The sequence below is a fragment of the Pristis pectinata genome, chromosome 19 (assembly GCF_009764475.1).
Source record: "Pristis pectinata isolate sPriPec2 chromosome 19, sPriPec2.1.pri, whole genome shotgun sequence".
NCBI lineage: Eukaryota > Metazoa > Chordata > Chondrichthyes > Rhinopristiformes > Pristidae > Pristis > Pristis pectinata.
Genome location: NC_067423.1, coordinates 28,129,268 through 28,149,798, shown reverse-complemented (window position 1 = coordinate 28,149,798; position 20,531 = coordinate 28,129,268). Strand labels below are relative to the sequence as shown.

The 20,531-nt window shown below is 37.5% G+C and overlaps 1 protein-coding gene across 1 annotated transcript in view; it reads left to right on the top strand.

Moving 5' to 3' along the window:
- LOC127580309 (GRAM domain-containing protein 4-like) overlaps positions 1–20,531 on the top strand; it is a 119,063-nt gene that overhangs the window by 63,879 nt on the left and 34,653 nt on the right. The window contains 4 exon segments of the mRNA XM_052033601.1: positions 4,609–4,729; positions 7,006–7,064; positions 16,403–16,535; positions 19,680–19,705. Of these exon segments, the coding sequence (XP_051889561.1) occupies positions 4,609–4,729; positions 7,006–7,064; positions 16,403–16,535; positions 19,680–19,705 (339 nt within the window).

Below are 20,531 nucleotides of genomic sequence, written 5' to 3'. Positions count from 1 at the left end.
TAGTTAGCAAGTCAGGCAGCATCAGTAGAGTGATAAAGAGTTAACATTTAAGGTAGGTGAAAATGTCCAGCTTCCAGTGTCTGCAATATTTTGCTCAGTTCTTTCTTGTCTGGGAAATGGTGTCTGACCTGCAGACATCAGAAGAGAAAAGAAGCCTTTGTTTATCTCTTCTCAATTTATATGAAAAAAAGTTAACAACTATGAATTACTATTGTTTTATTGTTTAAATAAAATCTGATTTGTGGTTCACAAAAAGCGGGCTATATTCTAGTATTCAAATGTGAAAACTCGTCCGATTAAAATAATGCATAATCATGTAAAGGAGACAGGACACTTTGTGGTGAAAAAAGATCCATTTTTCGTAGATACCATCTTTATTACTGGCATCCACTTTCCTTGTGACCTCTGTAATTAGTTAATGCTAATTTGAAATTGCTCTCTGGAGGAATAGAGATGTGTTTATCATATTACAACAACAATCACCTCCCAGTTCTGTGGGAATTTGTGAAATTTCGGGTGGTAGCAGAGCATTGATATTTAAGATGCTTTGAAATTCTGAATTCTCCATATTGTACTTGATAGAATACAAAGCTGGATGGTGCTGTTGATATAATCCTATTTGACAGTGTCACTAAGATTTAATGATTATGCAGGTCAGTTCAATATCAATTAGACAACTGCAGACACTGTTTGAAGTGCAATACTGTGATGGGGTCATCAGAGGATTTGCAATGATTAAATCTAGATTCACTATTAGTTTATTGGACCATACAGCAGGATTATTATCAGCAAATAAAGAAATAGTTCTGACCTTTTAAATTATTTTTAGGAAGGGGGTGTGAATGTTTACTGTTACTGGAGTTCCCTTTATTTTGTAATCTTGTATTCTATCTGCATGGTTACCATCTCTACCCTTTTGAGTGCATATTGCTCATTGTTGTTGGAAGCACAGTGCAGCACAACATCAAAATCATTAATCTCTGGTCAGAAGCATTTTTAAGGCAATAGTAGTTTGAAGGGGAGGAAGGGGGTGGTCGGGTATGGTATTACTCCATTGCCAAAGCAATTCAAACATCCCTTTTTAAAAAAAAATTAGGTAATTGCTCCACAATTCAAAAGATTATTTAGATATAGTGTGACCTGAAATGTTCCAAACAGAAATGTTTTTGGACAGGAAATGAGTCACCTTTGCATGATTTAATATACAAATAGAGCAATCTCCCAGGAACAACAATTAACATTGTCTTGGTTTGGCATTAAAGTTTTACAGATATTTATTAAGAACATAGCAGAATTGTAGAAAATGTGGTAAAGCAGAAGGAGGTAATTTGACCCATTTGTGTGTGTACTGGTCAAAGTGGAATTACTCAACCTAATCCTACCACTACCCCCTGCTCCCCTAAACTTCCAGTACTTGGTTCACAAGTCTGCAGGACACAGCCCAAGTACACATTCAGGCACGTAAAAATATTTAAAATTTCTTCATGGACTACCCTTCCAGGCTGTGAGCTCCAGATATCTGCCACCTTCGGGGTGAATTTCACTTTCCAATCTCCCCTCTGGTCTTTCAGCTCAATTACTTTGCATGCCCTATGTCTGTTCCTAATTCCTATTGCAACTCCCAATGATTAGGTTTTATGAGATTTCCACAAAGTTGAAAATGTCTTAAGAAACATTTTTTCTAAAAAAAAATACAGTGGTACTTAGCTGTTGTTCAATGTGCCAGAGGAGATTTGGTGTCTTCAAGTTTTACTTTTTTTTTACTTAATCACTCAGAGGTGGATTAACCTGAAGTCAGGTTATGTCTGGTAAGGAGACAGTAGGCTGAATTGCCACCTTTGCTGTAAATTTCTATGACTTGATGATTCACCATGTTATTGGAAAGCAGCCAGTGCTTTCTGTGCACTTCATTGGCACCCAGCTCCCCAAGAACATCAAGACCAGGTGGCTTGAAGAGATGGTTACTTTAGTTTACATGATTTGCTGTTTCCCTGGCAGTAGTGTACTCCTATTGGTGATCTTATGCCATCATCTCTCTGGTGCCTTGAAATTAAATTTGTTTGAGTCTTACCATAATTAATGTTAAATTGAAGAAAGAAACAACGGTGGTTCATTGATTCCTCTGGTTTTATTTTGGGAGGCTTTGTAAATGCAATCTATATACAAGTTTTTATTTGGTGGCAGAACCTCAGGCCAATATCTCTGCATGCTGGAAGTGTGAAATAGAAACACAAGATGCTGGAGATCTTCAACTGATCAAGTAGCATCTTTGGAGAAATAAACTATTTCTTTGGAGAGACTATTCATTAGAAAACTGTTGAAGTAGATCTCCAAGAGACAGAAATGAAGACAGAACTCTTAACATTATTCAACCCGATTTGGCAAGTTGAACTAAAGATACAGTAATAACTTTCAATTGCTGGAGTGCATTTAGGTCCAAGATAACAATCATTGGAATTTATTGGATGTTAGTTTAAAACTTCTCCCACAGAGGCATAATGCTTTTTAGATGACAGGTACATTTTATTCACTGAATCAAAGATTTATGTGATCCTAAAGTACTTTCAGCAACTTCTAATGCAAAGTATAGAGCTATTTAATTTGCCACAATTATAATTAAAAAAAATAAAGAATACACATGAAAGTGGGGCTAGTTTAGGGAGATACTTGATGGGTTGTCATGGACATGGTGGGCTGAAGAGCCTGTTTTAATGTTATATGACTCGATGTCTCCAAATATATCTTTTTTCAGTGACATAATTCATGAATAAGTGACAGTTTTAATCACTAAATTAAAGGAAGAAGTAACTTGCATTAACAGTATTTATTTGATTGCAGGACTTCCCAAAGCACAACACTGCCAATGAAGTGCTTTTGACCTACAGAAACTATGAAAGCACAGGGAAATATATCTACCAATTTGTGCACATCAGGTTATCTTAACCAGCAGGTTAATGGGCAGATGATCAGTGTTTGGTGTTTGAAGGATAAATACTGCCCATCAGATGATGAACTTGCTTGCTGTTCTTCAGTACAGACTTGTGGGGTGCTAGAAAGGGTTGAACGGACAATACCATTAGAGCTTCATGCCATCACTTAAGTTTATAACATAAGACTTTTATTCACAGTCTTCTGATTTAGCACCATTCAGTGTTGAGGGTAGCACCATTCAGTGCTGAGGGTAGCACCATTCAGAGCAGAATTCTATGATTTTCCCAAACTAAATTTCTTGTTGAGTATTATCTTTATTTTTATGTTCATTTTCATTTTATTTCAATATTTTAGGAGTTGACATTGGTGGTCATATCTTTTGCAGTTTTCAAACAAGGTTGTCCAGAAGTTCTCCTGATGACAATGGAACTGAATTTCAGAATAGGAATACTATGTGCATTCGCAGTTGAATGGCATGCTTTGTGCTGCCCATTGTGGACAGATTTCACTATTTTGTGAACTTTCATTGACTGTTAATATGCTTATCAAATTGCTTCTGTTATGTTGCTGATGTTGTGTGGTATCCCTACCAGAATTAAATATGTGAACAGGATCTGTTGAGAGTAAAACATTTACACTGCAACACTTGCGTACAGTATGAAAGCACAAATTAGTTTTTCAGGTTGATGACCTTTCATCAGAAACATTAACTCTGTTCCTTCATCCACAGGAACTGCATGACCTTGTGTGCAGTAGCTTGAGAAGAATAAAAAATTGACATATATAAGCTATTATACAGTCTTAAAAACTTAAAAAATCCTTTATTTATACAGCACGGTATCAGGCCCTTCCGGCCCAACGAGTCCACACTGCCCATTTAAACACATGTTAATCTACCCGTATGTCTTTGGAATGTGGGAGGAAACCAGAGCACCCAGAGGAAACCCTTACAGACACGGGGAGAACGTATGAACTCCTTACAGACAGCGATGAGAATTGAACCCTGATTGCTGGTGCTGTAATAGTGTCACACTAACCACTATGCTACTGTGCTGCCCTTAAGGAATTTAAGGGAAAATTAAATCTGCAGTGACGTGATGAGAAAGAGAGAGATGCTGAAGATCTGCTTTGTGGTGGTGTTGATGCTGATGTAGTGGAAGGTGATCTGGGAAACATAGCAGCTTGGTGGAAGACGGAGGTGAAGATGCGAATTCTCTAAATGCAGAGAGAGTGGGTGAGAATAAGTTCACCCTGCATGAATCTTGTGCACCATCTTGTGGTCAATCAGAGTTATACTGGGAGAACTTTGTTACCCAGTGATTTGTCTGTGAAGATGATTAGAACATGGTGTTGAAAGAAAGTTTGTCTTTTCAAAATGAAAAAAAAATGCAGCTCAAAAAACTAGAGGAATTGAATGCTTAAACTCTTTTATATATAAGGATAAATATTTTATTCTGTGAATTAATATAAAGTAACAGAGTTGAAACTTATAGTTTTTAAAGTTAGCATGTTCAAGCTTTTAATGGAAATTGGTCCATGAAGGATGGTCCACGAGGTTTGTAAACATTATTAGATATTTATTGTACAATGAATTTAATTTGCTACTTCCAGATGTTGAACATATTATATAACCAGTCATTCTAATTAAAATCTATTCTGTATTTCTTTCCTGAACAGAGGAGGAATTACGGAAGCTTAGAGAAGAAACGAACGCTGAAACTCTAAAGCAGGAACTAGAAAAGGAAAAGTTAAAGAGAATAGAGCTGGAACAGAAAATTTCTGATGTGCTTAAAATCAGGTACGACTTGGCTAAATAGTTAATTTAGCCTGTGTTTCCACAGATCAGTAGTAGATGATGACACTGTACTGGTAAAGCATTGACATTTCAAAAGGGTAAGAAATGCCATGTAAATAGGATGAAGTTTCATGATTACTATTGATTCAGTTTGACAGGAGTCAAGTCAATGTATGAAACTTTACCTTTTGTCAAAGTTGAGTGGCATTTATAACAATTTTCATAGGTCCCTGATATTCAGAGATATTTAAAAACTTTTAGAGTCATTTGAAGTAATAACAATTACATTTTAATAATGGTTATAATTATTTTATGTTTTAAATTATTTAAGTTAAAAATAAATATACATCCTAGCTTTTTCCTCCTCATCTTCAGGTTGGAGTAACTTGTTCTTATGAATGGGGATTCCAGTCAGAGATCAGGTCTAGTTGGTGTAGGATTGCAGAGGTAGATTCCTTCGTGGAGCCTGACAAGGAAGTGGAGTGATAGATACACAGGCATCCTGCATTCAGCTTAACTTGCACTTGCACTTGACCTACAGCAGTGTAGGATATGACTGCGAGTGGTTGATCATTGAAGGTTTTCTTGATCCAGTGCATGGTGATAAATTGTGAAATACGTTTTTAACAAGACTGCAAGCATGGCTGCTGTTTCCTTGCAGGCATTGTTAGTGCAAAGATGAGAGAAGGAACACACCACATCTGCATTGGTTATGGGCACTGCCAGCAACATTAAAAAATGTTGGAAATTTTTGAGCACAGTTGATGCTACCCTTTCCATTACAACGCAGTAACAATGGATTTGCAAGGTCTGAAGCAAACATGTATTCCATGAACGGATTCTGGAGTCCCTCCTGACCTTGCCACACAAAACAGTTAAAGAGTTACCTATGGTTTGGAAGGTGCAGGAAAATTGACCCTTGCATAGAGAATCAATAACTTGAACATTAACTTAAAATAAATCTCCACCATGAAATTCTGGTGCCTTGTTTAAGCGGTCATTGTTATTGAAAGGAAAACATAATGCAATGTGCTTCAATCTTTTCATATATGTTGAATGATTGGGAGTTCTGCAGAGCACATGTTTCAGGCTTATAATTACTAAAGCTGCCATTTGATTTTTGTTGAAAGGTGGTTTTAATTCTTAAGCACTGTTGCATAAACCTACTGAACATGGATTACTTCACTTTCTCAGGCTTTGATTGATTCAATCAGAGGGTTCAAATTCTTTGTCACAAACTTAAGTTAACAAAATAAAAAGTGCCTTTTTTCTTCAGGACTGATCAATTTATTCAGTCTGAGGGATTTTGCTCCAGAGGTTATGTCACCTAGCAGAAAGTTAGTAAATGATCTCCAGTATTCAATTATGCAGCTGATAGCCTTGGTATAAGAAAAACTAATCAAACAATGGGATCACCTTTGATGCTAATTCTGTTTGTTGGAAGAGTGCAGATTAGGCATGATTCAATTCATGTGCATGTTTGAATATTTTTTGACTCTAAGAATACCTTTTTAAAAGTTAAAATTGATATTAATAATTTTTAGTTTATCAGGAGATACACTATTGTATGAAGAGGAACTATGAAATGATGATAAATTCACTATATTCAAAGTACATGATACATAATCATACATTGTATATTTCTTTGATTCAAAATTAATCCTGTAATTCACAAAGTATAGTTGCTTTTTAATTTAAATAAATAGCTCCTTTAATCTGAAGGGTGTCACAGTTTTCAGCAGTCTCAGTAGAAGTATCCTTGAGTATAAAATCCAAATTTTTAAGCTTGTAGCTCATATCCTGTCACAGCTCCTTACTTTGTTTAATGTTCAGTAAATAATTAGAATTGACTGAAATGATGCATCAATTCTGGAACATCTCTGGTAATGTTGCTGGAGATTGGTTCTTGGTGCTGTCCATTCTCAGTTAAGACTATATCTCTTTGTAGCATCTGACTGAGAAGAGAATAGGAAGCATTGGACACCCTGCACTGGATTCCTTCTGAAAATCCCATCATTAGAAATAATTCACTTTTAACAATAAAAAAAAATCTGAGAAATAAAGAATCATTGTATGCTCTTTGCATGCTGGTGAGTTATCATGCAAGTAATGGATACTGTTATGTTCAGCATTTCAAAAAGCATTTTTATGGGTTATTAGAGCTAAGTTATGAACATATATTAATTAAGTGGAATTGAGTTTTTCAGTGAAACAGATGTGTGTGTGTAGATATTTATACATTTGAAGCATATTGCAATTTAGTTTGTTTTCTCTTTCAGAGGTGAAGACTCATCAAGTCAGCAGTCTGCAAAAGTGCAAACTTCAATGAATGGAACAGGTAATTTATATCTGTGTTTGTCAAGATCAATACAGTGCTAGTAAAAGTATAGTTATTACCTCTGACAATGTTAAAGGATTTAATTTGACAAATTCAAACATTGCAAGTGTAAAACTATAATTCATGATGGGTGTTTCCAGAGTATTGGTGCTGTATATGGAACGGATTTCTGTAGTCTCTTGTAATCATGGACTTAATTTTGAGCTGTGTTTTGCCCTGATGCTGAGAGATTGGCTTGATATAATAATAGGATATTACGTACCAGCAACAAAAGAAACACTCCGTGTCATGTATAGGTGTTTAAAACTACTTTTATTAATAACTACTTACGATAATAAGAAAAATAAAAGTAAGAATGTTAGAAGTAAAAATGTTAGAATCTTAAACATTAACCCCAAAACTAAACTCGTAGTGTGTGTGTGTGTGGCAAACTCCCAAACTCCAAGTCCAGGAATAGTTCTCAAAGTTCAGTTCAGCAAGCCATAAGGTGAAACATGAGCAAAGGCTTCTTCAAAGCCACCGTTGACTGAAGACAAAATGTAGATGTAGAGAGAAAATAGAGAGTAATTATGAAATCCAAATGTTCCACTTTGGAACCCAAACGACACCTCAGTGTTTACTCAGCAGTGACCACTCCACCGCATCTTCCTCACCCCAAAAGGCTCTAGAATCGTGGCCGTCCACACAAATACCTGTTTACTTCTACAGGTCAACAACAAAGTGAACTCCACTGCTTTTTTCTGAAGTATCTGCCACCCCGAAAGGCATCCGAGACGTGGCCATCCATACAAATACCTGTTTCCCTCTACAGGTTAACAACAAGGTGGACTCCACCGGATTACTCCAAGAATCCATATGTGGATTGTAGTGACAGACACGGTTACTGTTTTTCATCCATCAATAGAGACTAGCAGGCTGCTCCCCCTCCCCTGACTGACTGCTTCAAAAGCGTCATTACATCTTCTATCTTCTGTTGTCGTAACCACGCCCACACACACACTGCTATGCTCTATCTTAAAGGGACATTCACCAATAGTAACCCAGTTTGTAACAAAGAAAATAACCCACTGGTGCATTTAGGAATCTTCTTCTGAGATCCTGTATGAAGTCTTCTGAGTGCATTTTGGAGGTAGAGGGGATATTACTTTGCATTGATACATGAAATATTTGGAATGCTTGATAATTGGAATTATCTCTGAAACTAACATTCCTTACCCTGTTTGGCACAAAATTTCTCTACTCTCTACTTTTGTTATGTAAATCTTGACTTGATATGGTTAATTTCACAAATAGTACCTTATAACTTGGTAAATTAAAAATCAACTTGAGGCAACAACTATCATGAAAAGTATTTAATAAATTCAATCTGAATGAAAATTCATTTAAAAATAGACTCAATAATATGGAAAGTAGCTACCCAGTTTTGAAAATCTTAATTGAAATTATTTGTGCAAACATTACTTCATTCATTCACTAGTCATATTTGAAGATTTTTGGGATATCATTAATTCATGTTCCTTAAAATGTAAATATGAATTTTATATCATGCGATTTATAATCCAGGTTTAACAGTTTTAAGATCTACATTAAGTTGCAACTGCCTGTGACTTTCCCACCACACTCTGACTTCACAAATTTTCTGCACTTAATTCAAGTAAATCTGTTCCACATTTGTCACTGGAAAGCCAAAAAAGTTACTATTGAGAAATTTATCAAGGATTTGTAAAGGTGATTAATCTTGAATGGATTTGGCAATAGCTTGCAATTTCCATTTTTTGGAAGGCATGAAGGAATTCCTCAGTGAAATTGCCAAATTTATTGCTGAATTTGTTTTGAGAAATAAAACTGTGCCCAGGTAGGCAGATTAACAGTATTCAAGTTAGACAATAAAAGATAAAAGTTTAATAACTAAATTGCTCAAAATTATTTTTATCTGTCATTTTTCCTGTTCAGCCTGCTGACTTAAGGGTTCAAAAAAAAGGTTTGTATCTTATCTGAAAGAAATGCATACTTCACAAATAGTATAGTAAACTTGGTTCTAAAATTGCCTTGTCTTTTGGTGGATATTTCTAAATTTGAAGGCCCCATTGAAATTCTCTGAAAAGCTTGGATTTTCCATTGATGCTTTTCCAAGAACTATCACTCTGCATGTAATTCACTTGATGACCAAGTCTAAGCATGTGCAACATTTCTCAGCATGCAACTGCATTATTCACTGTGACTCACTGCTTTAGAAGATATGTGAATTTATCTAATGGGATATCTATGTTTCTCAATTTATCTAAATTTATTTGTAAGCATTTTGCTGAATTAATTTTAGTTGCCATATTTGGTCAATGTTTTATATTTAAACCAATCTTAGGTATTCAATTTTTACTGTTGAGAGAGTGAGATAAATGTGTTCACAATTTTTATGCCTTTGCTGATTTGCTTTGGATTCTAAATATAGAATATTACTTACAGAAAATACCCCTCACTCTAAGATCGGCATCTGCTTTATTACTGGTGGGATTCCATATATTGTTGTAACATATAAACATTGTTGTTTCCCTTCTGTTCTTGGTCAGAAACTCAGAAAATTAATTGAAGTTTCTGCATCTTTGCTACTTCAAAAATTTTTTATTTCTTCTTGTGCATGTTGTTAGTAATAGTTATTTTCTACCACTATTATTTTCCTAATTCTGTGTGTTTTTGCTGCCACTTGTATGTCTTTGAAATAATGAGGCAATCAATCTGTAGCAATCACCAAAGATAATCGTAAAACTCTTGAATATCATGTTGCAAATGAGTTGTATTTACATTTCTGGAAAGTTACTTTTTGTGTCAAAGGATGTGGTGAGGACCTAAATGAGTACTTTTCATCAGTATTCACCAAGAAGAGAGACATAGAGGATAATGAGATCAGCGTGGGGTATACTAATACGCTAAGGCATCTTGAGATCAAGAAGGAGGTAGTGTTGGGTCTCTTGAAGGACATTAAGGTGGATAAATCCTCAGGACTTGATGGGATCTATCTCAGGTTATTGAGAGAGGCAAGAGAGGAGATTGCTGGGGCCTTGACAAAGATCTTTGTGTCCTCTGTAGCCACAGGTGAGGTCCTGGAGCACTAGAGAATAGCCAATGGTGTTCCTTTGTTTAAAAAGGAAAATGGGGATAATCCAGGAAATTATAGGCTGCTCAGCCACACATCAGTGGTAGGGAAGCTGTTGGGGAGGTTTCTTAGGGATAGGGCTTACTCTCATTTGGAAAAGTATGGTCTGGTTAGAGACGGTCAGTTTGGCTTTGTGTGAGGCTGGTCATGTCTTACAAACTTGATTGAGTTTTTTTGAGGAGGTGAGCAAGGTAATTGATGAGGGTAGTGGATTGGATGTTGTCTACATGAACTTTAGTAAAGTTCCACATGGTAGTAAAGCCATGGTAGTAAAACTTTAGTAAAGCCCACATGGTAGGCTGATCCAGAAGATTATGATGCATGGGATCCATGGTGACTTTATAGTTTAGATTCAGAATTGGCTTGGCCATAAATAGAGGGTAGTGGTGTTAGTCTGGCTGGAGGTCTGTGACCTGTGGTGTTTCGAAGGGATCAGTGCTGGGATCTAATCTATATATATATGATTTGGATGAATGGGTTGGTTAGTAAATTTGCAGATAACACAAAATTTGGTGGAGTTGTGGACAGTGAAGTTGGTTGTCAAAAAGGATACAGTAGGATATAGATCAGTTACAGCTAAGGATGAAGAAATGGCAGGTGGAGCTTAATCTGGGCAAGTGGGCGGTGTTGCGCTTTGGGAGGTCAAGTGTAAGGGCAAAGTTTATGGTTAATGGCAGGACCCTTAGCACTGACGTAGAGAGGCATCTTGGGGTCCAAGTCATAGCTTCCTGAAAGTAGCAACACAAGTAGATGAGTGATTTAGAAGGCAAATGGCATGTTTGTCTTCATCCATCAGGCCACTGAGTATAAGAGTCAGGAAGTCATGTTGCAGCTGTATAAAACTTTCTTTAGACCACACTTGGAGTATTTTGTGCAGTCTGGTTGTCCCATCACAGGAAGGATGTGGAGGCTTTGGAGAGGGTGCAGAAGTGGTTCACCGGGATGTTCCCTGGATTACAGGGTATTAGCTATAAGGAGAGGTTGGATTTTTCTGGAGCATCGGAGGCTGAGGGGAGACTGATAGAAGTTTTTAAAATTATGGGGGACATAGAGTATACAGTCAGAATCTTTTTCCCAGGTAGAAATGTCAAATACTAGTGGGCATAACTTTAAGGTGAAGGGGGAAAGTTCAAAGGAAATGTTTGGGGCAAATTATATTTTTACATGGAGAGTAGTAGGTGTCTGGAACACACTGCCAGGGGTGGTGGTGGAAGCAGATACAATAGAGGTATTCAGGAGGATTTTAGATAGGCACATGAGTATGCAGGGGATGGAGTAATAGGGATCACATGTAGGCAGACGGGATTAGTTTAATTTGGCATCATGGTCAGCACAGACATGGTGGGCCAAATAGCCTGTTTCTGTGCTGTACTGTTGTGTATTCTATGCGTACACGTTTATGATGGTCACTTTCACCCACTGGCTATGAATATTGGCAATCACAAGCCACACTGTGGAATGAACAATTAATTTAAAAAAATCAGAAAAATTTCAGCAATCCACTATCATTGTACACCCCTGCTGTCATTTTACCTTGGTTATTGCTGGCGTTAAAATAACGCTCATCCCAACCAATTCTCCAGTTACTCCTCCTCCTCCTGAATCAATATCTTTTTTATCTTTGGCTAAGACAAATTCAACCCACCAGGCACTTTATGAAAGCAAAGTTACAAAGTCCTCAAACAGGGAGGTGCAATGTCAGTATACTGGGGTGACAGGATAGCATGGTATAAAAGAGGATGGAAATTATGAAGCAGAAAATTCATAATTAATTGTTTTTGGTGCTTTGCTAAAACCTTAAAGCAGGTTGTGATAATGATAAGAATAGAAAAGTTTGATTATTCTTTATCTGTGGACAGTGGAACGTATGACAATGAAGAAATCTTATTCAAAATATCATCCCTGCTTTCTGCAAGCCAACAATGCTTTCTGATCATCATTTTCAGTATCTACAATATTTTGCTTTTTGTTTCATAAAGCTAATCATTGAAGTGTAATCTCAGCTGGTACCATGCTCTCAGAAGCATGGGAATCTTGGCTTTCAAGGAATGTTGAGGGTCTAGTCTGGAAAATGAAGGAGGCATATGTCAAGTACAGGCAGCTGAGATCAAGGAAGTCCCTTGAGGATTGTAAGGGATGTAGGAGTGCACTTAAGGAGGAAATTAGGAGGACCAAAAGAACATGAGATAACCCTGGCAGATAAGGCAAAGGAGAACCCTAAAAGATTTGATGAGTATATAAGAGTAAAAGGATAGCTAGGGAGAGAGTAGATCCCATTAAATATCAGTGTGATAATCTGTGTGGAGCCACAGAAAATGGGCGAGCTCTTAAATGAATACTTCTTGTCTGTATTTACAGTTGAGAGGGACATGGAGGCTGGTGAGTTCAGGGGAGGAATAAGTAATATCCTGGAGCATATCACTCTTACAACAGAGTTGTTGTTGGAGGTCATGAAATGTGCTAAGGTGGATCAATAAATGAACAACAGTGTGTGAGAGAGGATCACAGAAACAGCTGTTACAGGAGAGCGAGCAGGTATGGAAGAGCGGCTGCCAGCCAGCCAGCCTCACTGACTCCTCCCAGTCATTGCGGCTTGAGTGGGATGAGTTAGTGGGGAGAGAAGGCATGTGGAAATGCCCCATTCCTTTCCCACCTGGCAGAAGGTGCCTACAGTCCCACAGCAGTCGGCCAATCTCTCCTGCCTGTAGAAGGCACAGGTTTAAAGGCAAACTGAGGGGTAAATTTTTCACATAAAGTGTAGTTGGTATCTGGAATGAGGAGATGGTGGAGGCAGGAACAGTAGCAACACTTAAGAGACATCTGGACAGGTACTTGATGACTTGAATTGAGGGATGTGGAACCAATGCAGGCAAGTAGGATTAGTATAGCTAGGCATGATGGTCAGCATAGACATGTTGGGCTGAAGGGCCTGTTTCTGTGCTGTATTTCCATGACTCTATAAGAAGCAGCCTTTTAAATGCAACTTAAACCAAACATTAGTTTGAAATGTTTAAGACAGAGCTTAGGAAACCTAATTAATATTTTTGAACACCAATAATGCAAACTAAAGTACTGCACATTATGCAGCTAAAGATTCAGGCCATTTGAATATTAAGCAATTTCTTCATAAAACCGGAACTGTAATTTGAGGCTATTTTTCTTGTGCTGAGTAAACAAGTTGGTTTGTTAGAATTTCCTGTTGTGGGCTCCAGATATCAGCCTGTCAGAACTGTACTTTGAGATGAGACAAGATGGTTTTGCATCTAACTTACCGTAGCAGGAATATGATGATGTGTCTTTTTATGATTTATCTTGTGGTGATTCAGTACAATTTCAGGGTGTTGAACTGTAAGCCATTTTTTAATCTTCATGTGGCACACTTTATAATAAACATATTGATTAACTTTGTGCCTTAATAAGGGCAAGATTTTTTAACCTTTGCATGATAGTGTTATGTATGTGATAGTTTACTGTGAACACTTGGCTATAATTGAACTCAAATTAGATAAAGCTAAGTAAGTGGATAATAATAGGATTCCAGTCATGGCAGAGGACTGAATCATTCTCCTGCTGTGCAGTTGAATCCATCCCCCTCAACCGGAGGTCTGGCAGGGATCTCGAGACAGAACAGCCCCTAATCTACAGAGAATCCTTCAACCAGCCTCAGAACTGTAGAAAAAAAATACTTTTTTTTCCCAAGGGTTTTTCTCAGGATTAGACAGTGATGGGCCAGAGGAAGGAGAGGAGGAGGGGTATCCAGAATGGAAGGGGCCAAGCTGTGGAGTGCAAGAGAGAGCAGTTGGAGTGGAAGGGGAGGAACTTAGGGAGGGTGAGTGGTGATTCTTATGAGTAGTGTGGGGGGGGGAGCGGTGGTGATTGGTGGGACATTGAAGGAGAGGAAATTAAGGAATAGGGAATACCATGGGTGAGAGGGGCCAAGGGGAAGGTGGGTGAAGGGGGAGGCACTGGAAAAGGACACGTGCCTGAGCCCACCTGTATGTGTATGTGGATGTGTACATGCTTACAGGTGCCCATACATGTATCTACATAGATATGTGTATTAACATCCCTACAGTTGTGTGGCCACCACTGACCCAGACCTTGCTCTTTCTGGCCCACGTGATGGCTGGTGTACAATGGCTGTTACATGTTTAAAAAGTCACTAACAGGCACCTTTCTGTCCTCAATGTGAACTTCAGTACCTGAAATATGAAGAACCTCATGGACACACTGTACCTGAACATTGCTTCACTATTATAACTGGAGAACATGGATGCTTTGACTTTAATGTTGCCCTTTGTAAGTCATGATGGCCAGGAAATGACCAGTTCAAAAGACAAGGTGGTGGGTATACATCCTGCTAGAAGAGAAAACCAGAAGGGGAACACTGTCTCTGTGGGAGCTTATGGTCAAGACAGAACTAGATTGGAGTGGCAGCAACTCCCTGGTGGGATAACTGGACATCTTATGACTCCCTCCTCCCACTCTAATGTGGAACCAGCACTTAAGCCTCTGCTCTGGAAGCTGCTGATAACGCCAAAGGAAAACTTCTACTCTGACTTTGAGGAACCTCTGGCCCACATTCCAGAGGATCTCCTTGTTGTCTGCTGCAGGAACGTTATATCTGGGTTCCTCCTCAATCAGCTTCTCCCAGTGGCCAAATAACAACATGGATTCCAACTAACTAAACGTTCAATGGACATGATTGTCACCACGTGCCAACAGCAAGAGAACAGACGTCATTAGCCACCATATCGTATCTTTTTTCATGTCGTGAAAGTCTTTCGCTCCATCAGTTCAGTGGGTCCATGGAGCCCACTTCTCTAATTTGGCTGCTTATAGAAACGTGTCTCCATCTTAGATCTAGCCTTGACCTTAACTAACAGATCCACAATGGACTAGCATCAAGCATGATCATCATGATCATTTTATCAGCCTTTCTTGTTGCAATGCTGCACAAACTTCCAATTATATTTCCATGAGAAGGAGAGTGGAGTTAATCTACAGGACAAATACAAAGTCCTTCAACCTACATTCCAGATCAAGGACACTTCAATCTCTCTCATTGAGCTACAGTAAGCAGATGGTCCATGTGGATGTGATTATTTGAAAACCGAGATCAGATCCATCCACTCTTCCCATGAAATGTACAAAAGAATGTTCCTTACACTTAACATCTGCAAAGCAAAGGTCCTCTATTAATCTTCCCCAGCTGCACACTACTGCCTCCTGACAACAGTACCCACTAACAGGATAAGTGAATCAATAGCAACATGCCTCTCTGGATGACATCCCCAGTGTTTAGGCCCTAGTTACAAGTAGGCTTCCATGTGCCTGTCATGTGCGTGCCTGACACCAGATTCCTGAAACGGATGCTCTATTCCAAGCTTTTTCCAGCAGGAGATTACTAGATGAAACAATTCAAGGATATTTTCAAAACTTTGAATAATTCTCACATCCCAACTGACACGTGAAAATCCCTGACCCCAAATCACTGATGTTTGGGAGTTGATAATAAGAACCTAGAGTCATTTGAAAAACCCAGTGCAAATGGTAAAAGGTGTGCACAACCTCCCAAACTACCTACCTGCCCCAACAAGTACTCCTTGACCTGCCTTGGTTTCTACTGTCACTTTTGATTCATCGAGTTGGAGTGGAAGTAAGTCATCCCCAAAGAAGAGGAAAAAGTAACAATCAATGAGCTATATTAATTCTGCTCTGATAGAAGCTTCCCTCCTCTCCATCGAGTAAAGCTACAATATTACAGTTATAGCCTTGCATGTTAAATTATAGTGTCTCCAATTAAATTAGACCATTAAGTTATCAGCAGGGAAAAAAATTAAGTCTCTGCACAATCTGAACATGACATAAAAAGCATTAATTTCTTCATTTTCTTGCAATAAAGTCTTAATAATTTCATTGGCTACAACAAAAGTAATCGGAGGAGCTAGTTTTGTCATGTTGATGCAATATTTTGAATATGGGTAGAAAGTATTTAAATGCCAAATTGAAATTGGTCAAGGATGCAAAGTCTACCAATATAAGGTATAAAACTATAATTTTTATTTTAACAAAGTATTTCATAAATGTCTGTTTTAGGTATTGATCCACAAAATTAGTTAATACTACAGTAAGACTTTTGTTGCATTTAAAAGAAATATCAGTGTCGTACTTCTTAATTTTCCAGAAAAACGTGGTCGGACATTCTACTCCAAGATTCAAAAATGGTTCTTTGAGAAGTTTTCAGAGTATATTGAAGATTTTCAATTCCAACAAGAAGAGATCCCTGTAGAAACTGAAGAGCCACTTAGCGCAAAACGGTAGGAGGAATAATTTGGTATTTGTGTCTGCTTTCCACTGGGATAGGTGGGGTCCACAATCCTTCTCTCACTAAATTTAAGCTGCAGTTTTAGCATTGGTGCCCACCCTGACCCTCATCCCAACCTACTAATTCAGGAAATGTATTAATTATCATCAAAATTATCAATATCGATTGTCACTACTGTTGTCCTACTGTGTGGAAACTGGTACTTGTCATTTAGTGGTCCAGTTTCACTGAAAAATCTCAACAGATTAATCTTTGCTGTCAATAATTTGAGAACCGGAAGCTTACGCTTCTAGTGGCTTGGCGAGGAATCTGTCAAAAGGCCAGGTCTTTGGCAATTTCCAAAAAACCTTGTCAATCCACCCATCATCAGACGTGAAATGTGGGTAAATATGAACAGTTATCACAGTTGCAGCAGTTACAGGCTGTTTGCAGATTGGGCTATTTGTTCCACCAGTTGCTATTGCCTGATAGTTTTCATAAGTCCTGCTGAGGAAATGCCGTGCAGAATTGATATAATGCTCCCAGAATATTAGAAGGGAAATTGTATTATTGTGCAGAAACTTTCTTTTAACCATTGGACATTAAAATCAATAAAATATGAATAAAGGAACAAATAATAGACCATCAGGTATCTGAGCTCACTAGTTCATCTACATCTCTGTCCAAATCATCTCTGACAAAAACCACTGGTCACAGAGCTCCAATCAAGGAAACTACCCTCCAAAACTACTCTCTGTCTTCTATGGCTAAGCCAATTTTGAATCCAATCTATCAGGTCACTTGTGTTTTATTCTTCTCTATCAGCCTGTCATGAGGGACTTGTCAAATACCTTACTGAAGCCCATGTGGAAAACATCAATGCCCTACCCTTGAAAAATACGAAATCCTCACCAGATCATGGGAATCCAGGGCCAAAATGGAGAAGAACCATCAATCATCTTTGTCACCTCCTCAAATAGCTCAGTTGAGCTCGTAAGACATGACCTGGCCCACACAGCGTTATTCTGGCTATCTCTTATAAGCCCATGCCTTTTCAAATGCTCGTAAATCTTATCCTTAAGAATGCTTTCCAAGAATTTCCCTACCACTAATGTAAGGCTCACCAGCCTATATTTTGCTGGATTGTCCATATTGACCTTCTTAAACAAAGGAACAATTGGCTACTCTCCTGCTCTCTGGGACCTTGTGCCTCTCTGTGCCCCTAACTAAGAGTCTCCTAACATTATTGGTCACCTAGACTCTGCCCTACCTTGCTGTACAATAGATACTGTTGTGGTGCCACTGATCTGGCTGCTGCTGTAATTTTCCCACGAGAGAGCTGAATATGAAACTAAATTTTGCAATTTTATTAGAGTTTAACTGCTCTATTCAATTAATCTGTCTAACCATCTGAATTATGCTCACTTAAACTAATGTACTTTCTAGTTGTCTTTAAAATTGGATTTCAAACCAAACATTACTTCTGAAACCATTTTAATATATTATTTTGATGCATGTTGCGGAAGTACCCTTGAAATAATTTGGGGTCAGACTCTACAGTGACTTAATATTTTAATATGAGTAGTGAACATTAAAATCATGCTTGCCCATAAACTTCTCTTGGTGTTTTATTTGAGAAATTGCTGCCCAATGGACAATCAACCAATGGCCTGCCTTTGTAGGGCATCTAGGACCGGTGAGAACAAGACAGACAACGACACATTTCCCTAACCTATCAAACAGAAGAATTGTCAAAGACAGTACAAGCTAGGAACTAGCAAGCGCAAGATGGAAACAAATTAGATTTTAAATCAGATACATTGAGGGAAAGAAAAATTGTTTTGCGAGAGTTAAGAGACAAAGAAATAGTTTTAACAAAAATGATTTTAATCTCCAATGATATAAAGGTTAAAAAAACTTCATATTTGTAAAAGTTTGTTTTCAAACTTGGAATTCAGAAGCCAGAAAAATAAATTTTGAAATACCAATTCACCCAAATATTGCACCATGTTATCCAAATATTAATTTTGTTCCCAATATAATGTAAATATGCTCATTTAATGTCCCCACATTGAAGAGTTAATTATTTGTTCAATAATTTATTTTCCATTTAAGTTTAAAACAACAAATCTATGGATTTTTCACTTCACTTTTTTCATGTGACCCAAGAGAGCTCAGTGTTTTTTAAATTTTTTAAAATTTTATTTACAGCGTGGTAACAGGCCCTTCTGGCCAACGAGTCCGCGCTGCCCATTTTAAACCCAAATTAACCTACCCATACGTCTTTGCAATGTGGGAGGAAACCGGAGCACCCAGAGGAAACCCACTCAGACATGGAGAACGTACAAACTCCTTACAGACAGCAACGGGAATTGAACCCCGATCGCTGGCTCTGTAATAGCATCGAGCTAACCACTACGCTACCGTGCCGCCCCTGTTACCTGTTAAGTTAGTTACCTGTTATGTAGTTGTTAATTTAGAATATTAAAACTAATGGATGCATGAAATCCTAATGAGACAAATTTATTTGAATACTCTTGTGGAGGATTTATCTTTCTCTTAAAAGGGGCAATGTCTACACAAAGGTCTAAATTAAGCTTTTCATGAACAATCTAAGTTGTACCAGAATATTATTTTTGTTGTTGCTTCTTACAAATTAATTGAACCTCCTATGTGCAAGAGGATCTGCAATCAGCTGCTGGTGGTGTCTCCATGCACAAGATACTGGCAGTACATAGTTGTTTTGCGGAACAGTGGAAGCATAAATGAAATAATGAAATTGTTATTTTAATAATTCATGTTTGTTATTGTTTTGAGTCGTCATGGAATGAAATTAAATTGTGTAGCAAGAATGGGACAGTAGTTGTCATGAGTAGCTTTGAAAAAAACGTGCTGGCAGTATCCAAGTTCGTCATGGAGTTTCCTTTCTCGTATCCCAAAGTATTACATAAAATAATTTCAATAGTGAAGATACCAATGTATTGGTTGAAGCATTTTGAGCAGGTGTTTCACAAGAGGTGAAAGTATGAGCCACATCAAAGCCATAACTTTTGGGTTAGTATTTGAAGATATGTTTACAAAACATTCTTATTTTTTAAATGGCAAAATGTAATAATTACAATTTTAAATGGTGCCTTATTAATTTATATTTTTCTAGATTAACTGAAAATATGAGAAGATTAAGTAAGTAAATTATTTTTCTTTGGGGGTGAGAAAAGCTTTTGTTTGCTGAAATTATTGGAATCGTGATACGAAACGTGTTTTCAGCGTACATTGTATTTTGTACAGTTTTGCAGGTTTTCCTTTCATAAAATGACTTTAGTTATATGACATCCTTCCAGCAAATTGACATTATTAAAACCAAAATCAATATTAAGTAGGAAACTTGTAAGAGCATACTTATTTTTGGAAAGAACAGTATAAAGCTCCATGTATCAGATGTGTCCTTAATTAAAATATTTATCAGTTATCCTTCTTTCCAAAAAAAAGAAATGTCTGACTGCAGTTGTTTTCAAAGTTTGTGAACATAACTAACAATATTGCTTGATGTCCATAGTAAAAAAAATTCTGCCACTTTTGGTCTTGAAGCAGTCAGTTAACATTTTCTGCACACATCTGAATTAAACAGGATGGGACAAAAAGAGAATATTAATGCAGTTTTGTGACATTTTAAAATAACCCCAATTTGTAAAACAGTATTGATATTATGTGGTCGGGTGTCATTCGGAGAAAGTTGTTCTTATGTTGCATTTTAAGAATGTAACTGCAGTTAAATGCATTTTCAAAAGCATGTTTTCAAATTGGCAAAGCCAGAACACCCGTTTTGCAGATTCCTGTCCAGATCACAAAGAATTGTTCTGTTGGTCAGTTACAACTCAGCTATTTGCTCTTTTATGTGGTGCAGTATGTCACTGTTCAATAATACAGTTGGTTACTGTTACAGTTAACTTCATTAAAATTAACATTGTAATTTAAGATTATTCTGGATTCTGAGCAATGAGAGTAATTT